This window comes from Desmodus rotundus, chromosome 13 (assembly GCF_022682495.2).
Source record: "Desmodus rotundus isolate HL8 chromosome 13, HLdesRot8A.1, whole genome shotgun sequence".
Classification (NCBI taxonomy): Eukaryota; Metazoa; Chordata; class Mammalia; order Chiroptera; family Phyllostomidae; genus Desmodus; species Desmodus rotundus.
The window spans coordinates 52,990,786-53,006,116 of record NC_071399.1 but is presented as its reverse complement, the minus strand read 5'-3'; the positions used below and the strand labels follow the sequence as shown (position 1 = coordinate 53,006,116).

The 15,331-nt window shown below is 37.2% G+C and overlaps 1 protein-coding gene across 1 annotated transcript in view; it reads right to left on the bottom strand.

Moving 5' to 3' along the window:
• VWA8 (von Willebrand factor A domain containing 8) overlaps nt 1-15,331 on the bottom strand; it is a 388,865-nt gene that overhangs the window by 275,316 nt on the left and 98,218 nt on the right. The window contains exons 13-14 of the mRNA XM_024569321.4: nt 3,806-3,966; nt 1,756-1,869 (exon numbers count right to left, since the gene is read on the bottom strand). Of these exons, the coding sequence (XP_024425089.3) occupies nt 1,756-1,869; nt 3,806-3,966 (275 nt within the window). The remainder of the gene's footprint in view (nt 1-1,755; nt 1,870-3,805; nt 3,967-15,331) is intronic.

The following is a 15,331-nucleotide window of genomic DNA, read 5'->3' as shown; positions in this document are numbered from 1 at the left end:
CCAGCTGGGGATGTGGCATGCAGCCCAGGCATGTGCCCAGACCGGGAATCAAACCAGTGACATTTTGGTTTGTGAGATGATACCCAACCCACTGAGCCACACCAGTCAGGGAAATATGGGACACTAGTTTAAAGAGTGCAACTAACCACTTTGAGCCAAACCCTGAATTGATGCTCGGTGCTACTCTTCCTGAAAGTGTTTTCATGGGTAACACTGCTTGTGACCATTAGGGAGAATGTGGGTATTTTTCATAAAAAAGGGCTGTCACTTCCGGGATGTTTGGCTACAAACACAATGCTCCTGAAGTCCTAAGGGAAACTGACTGGCAGGCTTGCTGAGATCTACTGCCCAACTGCTTTGATTCATCTCCCTAGAAAATAAAAACTTTTCCCAGACAAATATTTCACATGCAAACAGTATACAAAAGCTGAATTTTATAAACTGAAGGTATGAAATTAATGGGATCCTCATAACTTGCCTCCCTAACACTTAATCAAACCATTTATTGAGCTAGAGAAATTCAATGATATGTACCTCAGAAGCATAAATAGCTGTGTAAGAAGTGAATTTTTAAATAATCTATACAGCAATAGTAGGAAATTGAACATTTCCTCTCTGTGAAAAAATTCCAAGGCAATTTTTAAACAAAACTGTCCTTAAAACATAAACACAATAAGTGCACTTAATTATCATTTGTAGAATCTTAATGTTTTAAATATGGCAGCAACCCCTTTGGAGGGAGGTGAAGCTTCAATTAAATAAGATCCAATTAAATGACTAAGAATTCTACAAAGTAGCAAATCTCTAATTATGTCAAAATAGCATTGGAAATGTAATGAGGCAGCAAATAAGTTATTGCCAAAACTCCTCCAAGGAAAAGTACAGTATGCAGCAGTAAGAAATATTTTCCTTCAAACTTTTTATTTTGAAATTTTCGAACCCACAGAAAATTTGAAGAACAGAATACACATACGTCCTTCACCTACATTTCACCAACTGTTCTCGCTCTCTTAATCTCTCTTTGTCTCCGTGTGGTGTATGTTTGTATGCACACATACCTCTTTTCCCCCTGCAATTTGTAAGTAAATTGCAGACATCTTTCTACTTCATCCCTTAAATATCTGTGCATGCGTCTCCCAAGAATAGGAACATTATCTTTCATAACCACAATACCATTATGACTTAAGAAAATTAATATTAATTCAATGTCATGTAATATATATAGCCCATATTTAAGCTTTCCCAATTGTCACCACTGTTTCTTTTATAGCTATTTTCATTTTATGTCCTGATCCAGGATCCAGTCAAGTCTTATACATTGCATTTGGGGGTTATGTCTCTGGAAAATGTTTAAGCCACAAAGGATAATCCTGCATCAGGTGGCATACCCCAGTAATAACTGATGACTTCTTAGGAGAGTGGGCTGAGTTCATGACAAAACTTTTTGTTTCTCTATTTGTTGAAAAGATACAAAGTATAGGACAAAAACTGATTGGCTAGGACAAGAGAAGAACTACCTTCTTAAAACTACTGTCCCTATAACACGTTTGAACACTTATGTAAAAGTAGGCTGAGAGTGCAGAGTTCATCTTGGATCGTAAACTCAAGTTTTAAGAAGTGCCACACTATGAGCATGCCCAGGATACCAAATTATCAAGCTGCTCAAAGTTATCTTGGTTTGAGGCTAAGGTTAGAAGAATAAGAAAACAAAGGCACACTCAACAATAAGAATGAGAGCAGTGTATCATAAATTACCTCTTCTGTAGCTGCTCATCAGACATTTGCAGCTCCTTTTTTAAACGCATATACCGGTCTTCTCTCAGCAACCTAGAACCATCATAGAGGCTTAGCTCTCGATCATGGATCAACCTAATGGAGTGGAGGGAAGCCACAAAACAAATCAGTTTGGAACAGTGAAGTTATTACAGGTAGGATCAGTCAGTTAATATTGTCATAATGTCCATTGTTACTGGCAATTATTGAGTCAAAATTTTAGATGCACCTTTCAAAATTTCAAGTTGGCCAGTGCTGTACAGTTGGCCAAACTATGGTTTCTGCACTGAAGGGCAGTAATCATGGATACCAGATGAGGACAGGGAGGAGTGGGACGGGGAAAAGCAGGAAAGGGGAAGGAGGAGGGGGATGAAAAAAACAGATGAATGAGTAACTCAGGATAACCATGAGGTGCATATTAATGTGCAAGGCAGTTGGCACATGCTCCCTTGAGTCCAATGTAACTTTTTAATATTTGTATTATCAAGATGTTTCTATCTTTGGAATTGTAGGATTTCAAATATCAAAAATCTCTATAATGAAATAACTAGTGCTATTTCATATATCTACTGTGGGGTCAACCTAACCATCCACAGCACAACAGCACTGTCTTCCAGATGTTGCAAAGGTTGAAAAGTGCTGCTCTAGGTCTTACACCAACCGCCAAGTCTCCTGATGCCCACGTCCCAGTGCCCCATACCACGTCTACTTGACCAGCACTGAGGGGAAGGGACAGTGCATGATGCAGAGGTTAGGAGCATGGGCAGTGGAGTCCATTGGACCAGGGTTCAAAACCAGCCATGCACATTATTAGCTGAATGACCAACTAATTTAAACTTTTATCTTTTATAAAATTAGGGCTATAATATGAACCTCATAGTATGGCTGTGAAAATTATACAGTTAATGGAAGGCATATGCTTAATATAGTTGTTCTCAATCCTGGCTGTACATTAGCAACTCCTGGAAAGAGTTAGGTGCACCTTTTGAAATTTCAAGGTGGCTAGAGCTCAGGCACCAGTGACTTTTAAACCTCACACCCAAAAGGTGATTCCCAAGTTGAGAACCTGAGACATTCTGACTTAGCACAACACCCAGCACAGAGTGAGTACTCAATTAATGATAGCTGCCCTACTACTACTTGTCCTAATGGACAAGAGATGACTAATAAAGGGGGAAGTGTTATTTTGTGTCCGCTTTTGTCTGTTTAGAAGAGAAAAAATTATAAATCTATGTATTGTTTATGATAAATCACTCAAAGTATTTTTAAATGCTCTCAAATCTCATCAAGATTAACACAATGATTTTGGAATCTTTCATTTTACTTGGCATCTACATGTTTTCAAGAGAAAAAAATTTGAATAGTTATTATTCCACTTCTTTGGACTTTCCTGATAAGTCAAAGTTAAAAACCAAATATTATCTACAAGTGATAGAATCAAGCTGTAACAACAAAAAATTAGTATCATTACTGATACAGGATGGGAATATTTTCCATTGAAAGTCATACATGAAATTTCTTCTTAACATTAAATTCAAGAGAAATTAATTAGGAATGTGTGGATATTTTCCCCACCTACAATTGTAATAAGAGAACAGCAGTTAAACAAATGTTCATGTTTGTACACAAAGTGAGCTTTTTAGCTTAAAAGCATAATAAAACAGCCATTATACATTTTTATATAAGGAACTACATTTCTTCTAAAAAAAAATACTAACAAAATCAACCAGTAATTTAAACCAATGATTCACAAGGAGTTTGTAAACAGTGGAGCTATGACTCTGACAAACTATAGAAACTTGAGCTATGTGACTTGTGTCATACACACACACACACGATAAGCATATATGTCTTTCAAAATCACTATTTAAAAGTTTTCTTAAAACACAAAATTTTGAAAAATTTGCTGTTCTACTTGGATATAGAATTATAAGTTTTAAGGATCCACATAACCCAGTTTTAAAAAACAAGAATGAAAGAGTTCCACATCCACTGTTTACTTGGTGTGCTATTGCGTGTGACTCACGCAAACCTTTGCAACACAGCGAGGGTGCCTGCATTGACACGATGAATGCCATCCAAGAGCACCAGCTTCCCTTCCAGAGCAGCATTCACAAGGGGCGAGGATCTCCAGGCAGTGTCTCCATTTGGAAGAGTGTATCTCTGCTGTAGCAGATCACGTGCTGTCATATCCTAAGGCCAAACCCACCAAAAAATTTGGAGTTAATTTTTAAGACATGGATGGCAGCTTATTTAGCTCTCTCTGAACATTACATACAACAATTGGGAATTCATCTCCAACTCATCAAAGAAAAAGATATTCAGAAGCTTTTCTTGGCCATTGGAGGTTCCCCCCCATAATCATCCACATAACATAGTAAGAATAATGTTTTTTTCTCTTCTCATTTAGCATTTCTCCATTTTTAAATTGTTCATTTGATATCTACACAGATGATGGTAGTAATTTCTACCTGATTTTAATGGATAACTCTATCAGCTCTATTCCTGCAGGGATGAAAATGTATGAATTCCTTTTTAAGAATAAGAGGCCATACAAACTCAATGAGTGGAGGTGCTTATCAATAATATGCCTTTTCTCGTAGTGGATGAGCTCCTGAAAAGCCATGCTAGGAACCACCAAAGTTATTCATTATATTTAAAGTGGCTTAAAAATGGAGGATACTGAGGGGAACAGTCAGCAGATGCGGTACAGGGACTGACAAACAATAGCACGGCACTTATAAGCAATTTCTTAAATGTGCTAGCGTGAAAACAGTGTAACAGATATAAGCAAACTATTAATAGTAGTAGCACATAAAAGTCTACTACAAAAAATTTTGGTGCCATATAATATGAACAATTTTTCTTAAATGTGTTAATGTTGAAAATAGTTTCTGTTATCAGCTTCAGATACATTTTGTGCCACTTATCTCAAACAAAAGGCAATTTTAACCAAAACTCAAGTCTTTTGTAATTTTGTGATACCCACTTCAAGTTTTAAGCAGATAGAAAACTAATGAATTTGCTTATATTCACAATGGCAACAAGTCTGTATTGAAACCGATGTTCTCACTTTCAAAAAAGTACTGACTTGGGAAGTATTAGTAGGCTCATATTAAATCATAAAGACACTTGAGAAACAGTAACATTCAAACTCAGGAAGACCCCATAGCCCCAAAGAGATGGCTTTGGCCATTATAAAAATTTGGCTTAACTCATTAGTTTTATGTAATTCCTCAATTAAGAATTTTAAATTCTATGCAAACTATATGAGCATGTCACTCTAAACTGCCGAGACTACATTTATCACCATCATCAGTGTTTATTAGGATGGTTCATGGTGAGAATGAGCTCATTCCCACTCACGCTGTGCTACACACCAGGAGATGGACTGCCCTGCAATAAATATAGGATGAATCATGGGTCGTTTTCATAATCAAATGATGAAAACATCAAGTATGTATGTAAGTATACATGTGTATACACACACACACACATATACACATATATAAGTATACACAAATAAATATACAAAATCTTTTTAAAGTTAATATAAAACCAGGTAAATTTAAAGAAAACTTTTGGTACTACTTATGCCAGAAAAATATTCACTATACAGTTACCTCACATATTGTCCTAGAGACTAAAACAAACAGAAAATATTCTTTGGCACAGCGGTTCTAAGTCAAAGTACGTATCAGAAAGAGCTAGGGGAACTTTTGGAAAATATATAAGCTTAGGCACCACTACCCTGAATATTTGGATTCAACATATCCAAACTAGGGCTTACCACCTGTGTTTCATTAAACATTACATAGGTGATATCTGACATGCCTCCCAGGTGTGAAACACGAGTCATTAAGTTAATGTCAAACTTTGTCCCATCCTATGTACTATACCCTCTCATTTTAATAGGAATTATAAGATTGCATGAGAACATACAAAATGCTTAACAAAATGGTGTAAAAGCGGAAAAAAAGAAAGACCACTCTTGTTTCCTTTGATATTTTGAAGTAATATAAGTAATAAGTCCTGTTGATATTCAGAGAGGAAGTAATGTGAAGAAGGCATCCCACTGATAACATATTTTTAAAGAAATAGATGGGTGTTAGGTTTGAATATCCTAGCTTCAAGCTGATAATAGGTGACGGCATCCTGACCCAACTCAGCTCTGGAGTCTGTGGCTTTAACCCAGGAACAGAGATGAGGAATGTGACCCTGGCATAAGAGCTACAGACTCCTGAGGAGCTAAGGCCAGCAATTGATAACTGTAAAAAATATTGTTTTTCAGTAGAGAAAATTCCTCACTCTCATGTCGACACATCATAAATCGTCATTCTGTGGACAACATGAGTAAGCACTGCTTCATGGTCGTGATTCCAAAGTACTTCCATATCTGTTAATTCACACAATGTCTACAGTACTTGCCCATTCAATTAAGTAAATATTTACTAATAACAATGATGAGAAAGACAATCAATATACAGAGCTCCTCTTTTCCAACCTAGCAGTCTGAGATTCCCTTATTCTTAATGAAGTAAACAAAATGATAACTTGTTGCTACACGACAAGCAGTAACAGACACCACCACCCAGTGCTCTCAGTCCCAACGGCAACTACCGACCACAACTCTTCTCCCTTTTCTCAGTCTTCAGAGGGGTACGTAGAAAATGGAAAATACTTGACATTTCTTAGAAGACTAGCTCAGTTCAGTTTTATCACCTAAACTCTGCATGCTATAATGTTTAAAAGAGCTATTCTCCATTTATAATACATCTTTGAATTAAAACAAAAACCCTCATAAAGAGAAAAAAAACATTCCCTTTAGGACAAGTGATTGGTTTTCATACTTAAGATCCTATATTGGGAGAAAAGATGAAATTCCAGCTTTTCCTTAAAAGAGATCATTGGCCCCAGTTCTCACATTATTTGTTACAATCAGAAATAATTCTGATGTAAAAGTTATTTTCAATTGTGTAAAAGTGCAAGGAGAACAATACTAAACTTTCACAGAGCAAATGAGCCTAATCTAACTTAATTAACATAACTTTTTTAGCAGAGTCTAAAATGGATCAGTGATATGAATTAATTTCAATAATAAGCTAACCTTTAAAATAGAATAAGAGCATTTTTAAGGGTTTTTGTTTAGAGAATATGTGGGTTTTATTACCATGATATTGTAAAATCTTTATATTTTAACTGTACATCATGGTAATGGTAAAAATATACAATTTCCTTATTCTTCCCACCTATACACAAATCCTTAAAGCAAGTGGAAAGACAAAAATTTAAAAAGAAAGTATGCTTATTCCACATGAGCATTTGAAAGTGCACTAATAAAAATCAAGAAAGATGAATGTCTCCATCTTTGCCTATATTTTCTTATCCCTGAAACCTTTGACCTTGAGAGAATATAAATAGTGCTAATGATATCATAGGGTCCTAACCATTTCCTCTGTGTTTCCTTAAACACTTTTAAACAACAGGACATGAAATCTAATTCCTTTAGAGCTACCATTGTCTAACCTTCAACACCTCAGTCTTCATTCAGATCCCTGAAAAATACCCATGTGTCTCTTAAGATTCTATGTCATTTGGAATTTTTTGATTTGCAACAAAGAAATCCTTCTCAAAATAGAAATGTCCCAATAAAATGAGAAGAAACATAACTGAATAGAATGTATCAGACAATATACATTTGAACCCAAAAACAATTGTGTACCTTAAGCTTTTTAGTACCTTTGAATGGTAAACACTAATTCTTTCTGAGATTCTCTTAGAAACCTGGATATAAGTCATTACTTTGATAAAAGAACTGCAAAAAGTAGTTTTGTGTTTAGTGGCTAGAATCAGATTAGAGTTAATTTTCCAAGGTATAATATTTGAAAAACAACTGAAAGCTTTATAGTGATGTTTTAGTGTATAAAGAAATTTGAGCTTTCTCTTTAAATATGAATATTGATAAGAATAAAAATTTACATTCTAATGAATATATAATTTTATGATAGAAAATTTAAATGATTATAGCAAAAATAGCATATTAAAGTGTATACAGAGTATCACCTCAACTAGGTTAAAAAAAATACACTTTTACTACATATATGAACACAGAAGAGTTTTAGAAAGTAAAACTTTTTAAGTTGGCTTGAAAAATATGTATTACAAAACTTAAAAAATAGATAAAGAAAACTAAAAAAGAGAAGATAAAACCAAGAAAAGTAAAGATGTTACACAAAATGAATTATAAGAGCCTAAAAGCAAATCTAATCTTTCTAATATTGAACACAAAAAAAGAGTGACATAAAATATATGTTACATAAAGTCATAATAACCACAGCATTGAAACCAAAAGAGCAGCAGAACTACAATTCTTGATAATGAAATTGAGAAAAATTTGTCACATGGGTCAGGTCATCATATAAAGAACAGTGTGTTAACATGTTAATAGAAATAACAATAATTATAGCAGCTAATATTTATGGAGAGCTTACTAGGTGCCAAATACTTAACAAATTAATTTGTGTAATCCTTACATAATCCTAACAGACTGAACCCTTCTTTGATACAATTACTGTCTTCATTTTGCAGATCAGAAAACTGAGTTACAAAGAGGTTAAATGGCTTACCCAAACAAGGACACACAGCTAATAAGCAGAGGAGCCAGGAAGTCCTCAAGAATATTACTATGACAAATATGGCAACCAATTCAACCCATGTGTACATTACAGAGTTCATATGCCAAATGCACACTTCTCAGGCAGCTCTTGACAAAAGCTATTTCTCAAATTCTTGGAGAAGAGTCAGAAAGTAGTGACTACTCCCTGAAATGCCACCAAATGCAGCTAGTCTCCATTCCTGCTAAAAATATATTTAAGTATATATCCAAAAGAGTAAAATTAAAATGCTTTAATAAATGCTTTAGTTAATAGTAATTATATATCTAGGGGGATATGATTATTCATTTTCTTATTTCTGAATTAAAAATATAAACAGTGGGGTTTTTTTTATTCAAGTAAATAAGTATTAATGATTTTTGCCCAGAAGAAACTAGTTGGAATTCTGTAGGTTTTCCAAGTTTACCTCAAATAAGTTTTGCTTCTTTGAGCAAAACCTATCCTACTAAAATATATCTTACCAGCAATATAAATATTATACTAAGAAAATCTGGAATTTAAGTGAATAAAATACACCAAGACTAGCTGATATAAGCCTTCAAATTTGCAATATGGGATTAATAATGTCTGTACTATTGTTGGCAGAATACTTCATAAATATTGCATAAACACAGAATTTTAATTTTTAGGCCCTAGAATAGAAATGAAGCCTTTATTTACAGTCTAAACATGCTCTACGAACAGAATGCAAGGCATGCTGCCAACATTCTTCAGTGTCATTTATGTTTGATCTCAGACAAAAGGGCCTCTTATTTTACATCTACTATAAAATTATTTGTAAACACTTCCATGCTTCTCCCTCTAGTTCTTCCTTTCAAGAACTATTTTTAACATATCCCATGTATAATAAATGTTCTTTTTATGTACACAATCATGTTGTTACACAGTACCATTATTGTTTTAAGTTGCTCTGCTACTGATGGAAAGAAGTTAATTTTGAATCACTTAAAGCCCTCTTCATTGCAACCAGTGACTAAGTAGAGTGATTTTGTGGCAGGGCCATTCCCCCCACTTTCCCATGAACCTGACTGGCATCTCTCCCTCATGGGAGATCCACTGCCCCACTCTCCAGGTTCCCAGAAGCTCCAACCTCCTGACTCCTGGTGGTTTCACCCTGCTGAGGTCTGGGCAGATTCTGGGACTGAGTCGTGTGGCACTGGGGCAGAGGCCACACCCCCTAACTTCTCCCAAGCCTGACCAGCAACTTCTCCCAACTACCAGCAGCCCCACCCTACTGAGATCAGGCTAATGGCAGAATCTGGGACAGACTGAGTTGTGTGGCTCTAGGACAGGGGAAATTTTTCCCTCGCACACACAACCAGTGTAGAGCTTCCCCTTCACAAGGCCATATCTTGGTGTTTTTTGGCCTCATAAACACTGCAGACTTCATCATGACAACTCCCTGAGACCTTGCACCATCACAAAGGTATGTAAGCCCTGGGACGAATATCTACACTTGGTACACACTGGGACACTTGCTGAGTGGCCTAAGAAACAGCACACTGGCATCAAGTTTGTATATAGATAGACCTGGTAAACACCTCTTGCCCTACCTGGTGACTCGCTGAAAACTTAGCAACTCAAGTACCACTAGAGGCTCCTTCTGTGACTGAGCCTAACAGGCACACAGATGGTAGAGGTAGGTGGAGGTGGACCTTGGGGTTCCTTGAGACTTCTGCAGTCCTATTCCTGAGCCCAGTGCTGGTGAAAGCCAGCCTTGGTTTGCATCTCATGCATACCCAGGCCCAACAGAGGCAGCCACAAAGTGTGGATCACTTGCAACTCCACCAGGTTGCCCAGGACAAGTTACAGGCAGCATCTGACATTGGACTGAACCAGAGTCCCTGCCAAGAAGCCCAGAAACAACACATCCAGTGACTAGCATCAGATATCATCAGAACAAGATCCAATTAGCTTCACAAGCAGCATATCCAAAGAGAAATCTCAACAAGCACCAGATCCTACCAAGGTGAATTCTGCTTCTTGTGGTCAGCACCTGCACTGCAGTTCATACACTGTACTCAGGGTTGATAGTCACAGTCAGCCAGCCTGAAGGACATTATGCTAAGTGAAATAAGCCAGTCAGGGAAGGACAAGTACTATATGATTTTGCTTGTATGTGGAATCTAGTGAAGAAAATAAGCTAACAAACAAAAACAGACTCATAGGTACAGAAAACAGACTGACAGCTATCAGAGTGGAGCAGGTGGGAGGTCTGGGTGAAGGTGATGGGACTAAGCAAAAAAAAAAAGAAAGAAAGAAATTTCATAGGCAAACAATAGTATGGTGTGTTTTCCAGTGGGTAAGGTGGGGCAGAGGGAGTTAAGAGAGGGTAAAGTGGGAATAAATGATGCTGGAAGGGGTGGTGAACACATAACACAATGTACAGATGAATGTGTTATAGAATTTTACCTCCTCTGAAACCTATATACTTTTATTGACCAATGTCACCCCAATAAATTGGAAAATACTTGCAAATCATATATATAATAAAGGGCTAATACCCAAAGTATGTAAAAACTCGTGCAACTCAAAATTAGCAAACAATAGCAAAAAACAAACATATGATTAAAAAATACTATCTGAATAGATGTTTTCCCAAAGAAACATACATATGGCTACTGGTACATGAAAAGATGATCCACATCATTAATCATCAGGGAAATGCAAATCAAAACCACATGGGATTTTACTTCACACCTGTTAGAACAGCTGTTATCAAAAAGACTAGAAATAACAAGTATTCAAGTATTCAAGAAATTCAAGAAATAACAAGAAATTCAAGTATTGGTGAGAATGTGGAGAAAAGGGAACATTTTTGCACTGTTGGTGGGAATGAAAATAGTTGCAGCCAACATGGAAAATATTATGGAGGTTCCTTAAAATATTAAAAATGGAACTACCATAAAATCCAGCAATCCCACTTCTGGGAATTTAATAGAAGAAAACCAAAACTCTAACTTGAAAAGTTCACTGAAGCATCATTTACAAAAGCCAAGATATGAAAATAGCTTAAGTGTCCATCAGTGGACTAGACAACCATGTAATAGAGATGTGTATAAATAATGTTCTATATTCTATAAATATATACACATAGAATATAGAATATTATCACACACACACACACACACACACACACATACATAGAATATTATTTGGCCATAAAAAAGATTGGTATCTTGTCTTGAGACAACATTCATGGACTGCAACAGCAATATGCTAAGTGAGATAAGTCAGAGAAAGACAAATACCATATATGTCTTATCTGTGGAATCTAATTAAATAAATAAATAATAAATAAACCAAGCTTATAGATACAGAATAGACTGATGGGTACCAGAGGTGGGAAATGGGGGTGGGAAAAACAGGTGGACTGTTTTTTTGTTTAAATAAATTGAATGAGAAGCAGCAGCAGCAGCAGGGAGCTATTAGAAAGAAAAAAATTCAGTGTTGAAGAACAGAATGGGAAAAACCAAGGCTGGAAACAGGAGGAAAGCTTAGAAAGCTAGTGTGGATAATCTAGGTTGGAAGGTCTCAGCATCAGAAATAAAGATAAAGTAGTAGGAACACAGAGAAGTATAGATATAAACACCAATAAAAATGATTTATGATACCAGCAATTCAAAACAACAAACCACTGATAGATGCAACAATGTGATGAATCTCAAGGGTATTATGTAAGTGAAAGTAACCAGACTCAAGAGGCACAAACTACTTACTAATTCTATTTATATGCCATTTTGGAAAAGGCAAAACTAATAGAAATAGAAAACAGATGTGTTTGCCAGGATCTGGGGTGGTGGACAAGTGACTAAAAGGGGCAAAAGGGAATTTTTTGAGGTGATGGAAATGTTTTATGTCTCCATTGTGGTGGTTACACAACCAAATGTACTTGGCAAGATGCACTGAATTTTACTATATGTGAATTATACCTCAATAAACATTACTTTAAAAACCACCAAAGACTTCCAACCAAGATGGAGGCATAGGTAGATAGATACACTTTGCCTCCTTGCACAAACAAAAGAAGGACAACAACAAATTTAAAAACAAAAAATAACCAGAACTGCCAGAAAATCAAACTGTATGGAAGTCCGACAACCAAGGAGTTAAAGAAAAAACATTCATTCAGACTGGCAGGAGGGGTGGACACAGGTAGCCAAGGTGGAGAGGACTCAAAGCAAGGTGGCAGGTGGAGGACTGGGTGGGTCAGGCAGCAGCTGGCAGACCCGGTGGTGCCCCATTTGCATGTGGATACACCAGGAGGAACAACTGCAGAATGAAACGGACCATGCAACACAGGGTGCGGCACAGGGAAATAAAGCCTCAAAACCTCTGGTCATAAAAATCTATGGGGGTTGCGGGGGTGGGAGAAACTCCCAGCCTCACAGGAAAGTTCTCTGGAAGACCCACAGGGTCCTAGAATGTACACACACCAACCCATCTAGGAATCAGCACCATAAGGGCCCAATTCATTTCTGAGTAGTGGGGAAAGTGACTGAAAGCCAGCCAAGAGCTGAGGAAGCAGCATCATACCTTCTCTGATGCCTCCCCCATATACAGGGCTAAAATGCAATGATATGTGTTGCCCCACCCTGGCTCATACCTAAGGCTCTGCCCCTTACAATGTAACATGTCTGCCAAGACAAAAGCACATGGCCCAAATGAAAGAATAGAGCAAAGGTCCAAAAATAGAACTAAGCAGTGAAGAGATAGCCAACCTATCAGAGGAAGAGTTCAAAACACTGGTCATCAGGATGCTCACAGAAATGGTTGAGTATGGTCCCAAAATAGAGGAAAAAGTGAAGGCTATGAAAAGTGAAATAAAGAAAAATATACAGGAAACCAACAGTGACAGGAAAGAAACCAGAACTCAAATCAACAATTCGGATCAGAAGGAGGAAAGAAACATTCAACCAGAACAGAATGAAGAGACAAGAATTCAAAAAAATGAGTAGAGGCTTAGGAAACTCCAGGACAACTTTAAATGTTCCAACATCCATATCATAGTAGTGCCAGAAGGAGAAGGGGAAGAGCAAGAAATTGAAAACTTATTTGAAAACATAATGAAGGTGAACTTCCCTAATCTGGCAAATGAAATAGACTTCCAGGAAGTCCAGGAAGCTCAGAGAGTCCCAAAGAAGTTGAACCCAAGGAAGCATACACCAAGGCACATCATAATTACATCACCCAAGCCCTGACTGGTGTGGCTCAGTGGATTGAGTCCCAGCCTGTGAACCAAAGGTTCGCTGGTTTGATTCCCAGTCAGGGCACATGCCTGGGTTGCAGGCCAGGTTCCCAGTAGGGGGTGCAAGAAAGGTGACCATACACTGATGTTTCTCTCCCTCTCCTTCTCTTTCTCTTTCCCTCTCTAAAAATAAATAAAATCTTTTAAAAATATAATAATTACATTACCCAAGATTAAAGAGAAGGAGAGAATCTTAAAAGCAAGAAGGGGCTGGAAAGAAGTATTCCAAGTCATGAAAGGCAAGGACCTACATTCAAGATTATTCTATCCAGCAAAGCTATCCTTCAGAATGGATTGGCAGACAAAGTGCTTCTCAGATAAGGTCAAGTTAAAGGAGTTCATCATCACCAAGTTCTTATTATATGAAATGTTAAAGGGACTTATCTAAGAAAAATATGATAAAAAATATGAACAGTAAAATGACAACAAACTCATAGTTATTAACAACGAACCTAAAACAAAAACAAAAACAAATTAAGGAAACAACTAGAACAGGAATAGAATCACAGAAATGGAGGTCACATGGAGGGTTATCAGTGTGGAGGGTAAGGGAGGGCAATGGGGGACAAGGTACAGGGAATAGGTAGTATAAATGGTAGGTACAAAATAGACAGGTGTTGGGGACCACCTTGTGTGGTATCGGGAATTATAGCCCCACGCAAGCCAGGCCTTGAATAAGGGCCAATAAGTCTTGACCAGAATGCTGGGAATGCTGGGAGGCAGGCGTGACCCAATACTAGCTCAGAGGGTTCCCATGGTAAATCAGGCTTAAAGAATGCATTATACCCCTTGAGGCTTGCTTTGCTTTGTATAGCCTTGTTGCCAGGAATCAGATATCTAAATCCAAAGCACAAGGAGTGAACTCCTAATCTCGTGAACCACGCCTTTGACTGGCAGCATTTCTAACAGACCTTGACCTGAGGTAGATCTCTGTGTTTCCTCAATTGTTATCTATAGATAACATCTGTTTGCTGTAACTATGGGCTTTAGACATTAATTGATGAGCTTTTCATGCATGCTGTATAACCCTGCAAGTATCATTCTCAATAAAAGTCTCAGGAGAAAGGACTTCGGGGCTCTTCTCTGAGAGATTAGCCAGCCTTTTCTCCCCAAGCAGATCTTGTGTTGGTAGCCTCATTTCATCTGTGACTCCGGGGGACACTGCGGGATGGGGTCTTCCACAGAGAGGAGAAGGTTACAAATAGTATAGGAAATGTAGAGGCCAAAGAACTTATATGTATGACCCATGGACATGAACTAAGGGGGAGGCAATTCTGGTGGGAGTGGGGCACAGGGCAGAGAGGAATAAAGGGGAGAAGAAAATGGGACAGCTGTAATAGCATAATCAATAAAATATATATTTTTAAAAACCACCAAAAATGTGATAAGGTAGAACACTCATTTATGTATTGTCTCTGACTGCTTTTCCACTGTAACAGCAGTGTTGAGTGGTTTCAACAGGAACTTCCTGTTCAAATTATTGGGGTATAGAAATCAGTTGTTTTCCAAATACATCCTGAATTAAGTCTCCAAAAAAAAAGAGTATTTATTCAGTTCTCAATAACAGCCACAGATTTAAGAAAAAAAGAACTTTCACAAAACCTTCCCTATAATCACCACATCTCCTATTTCAACC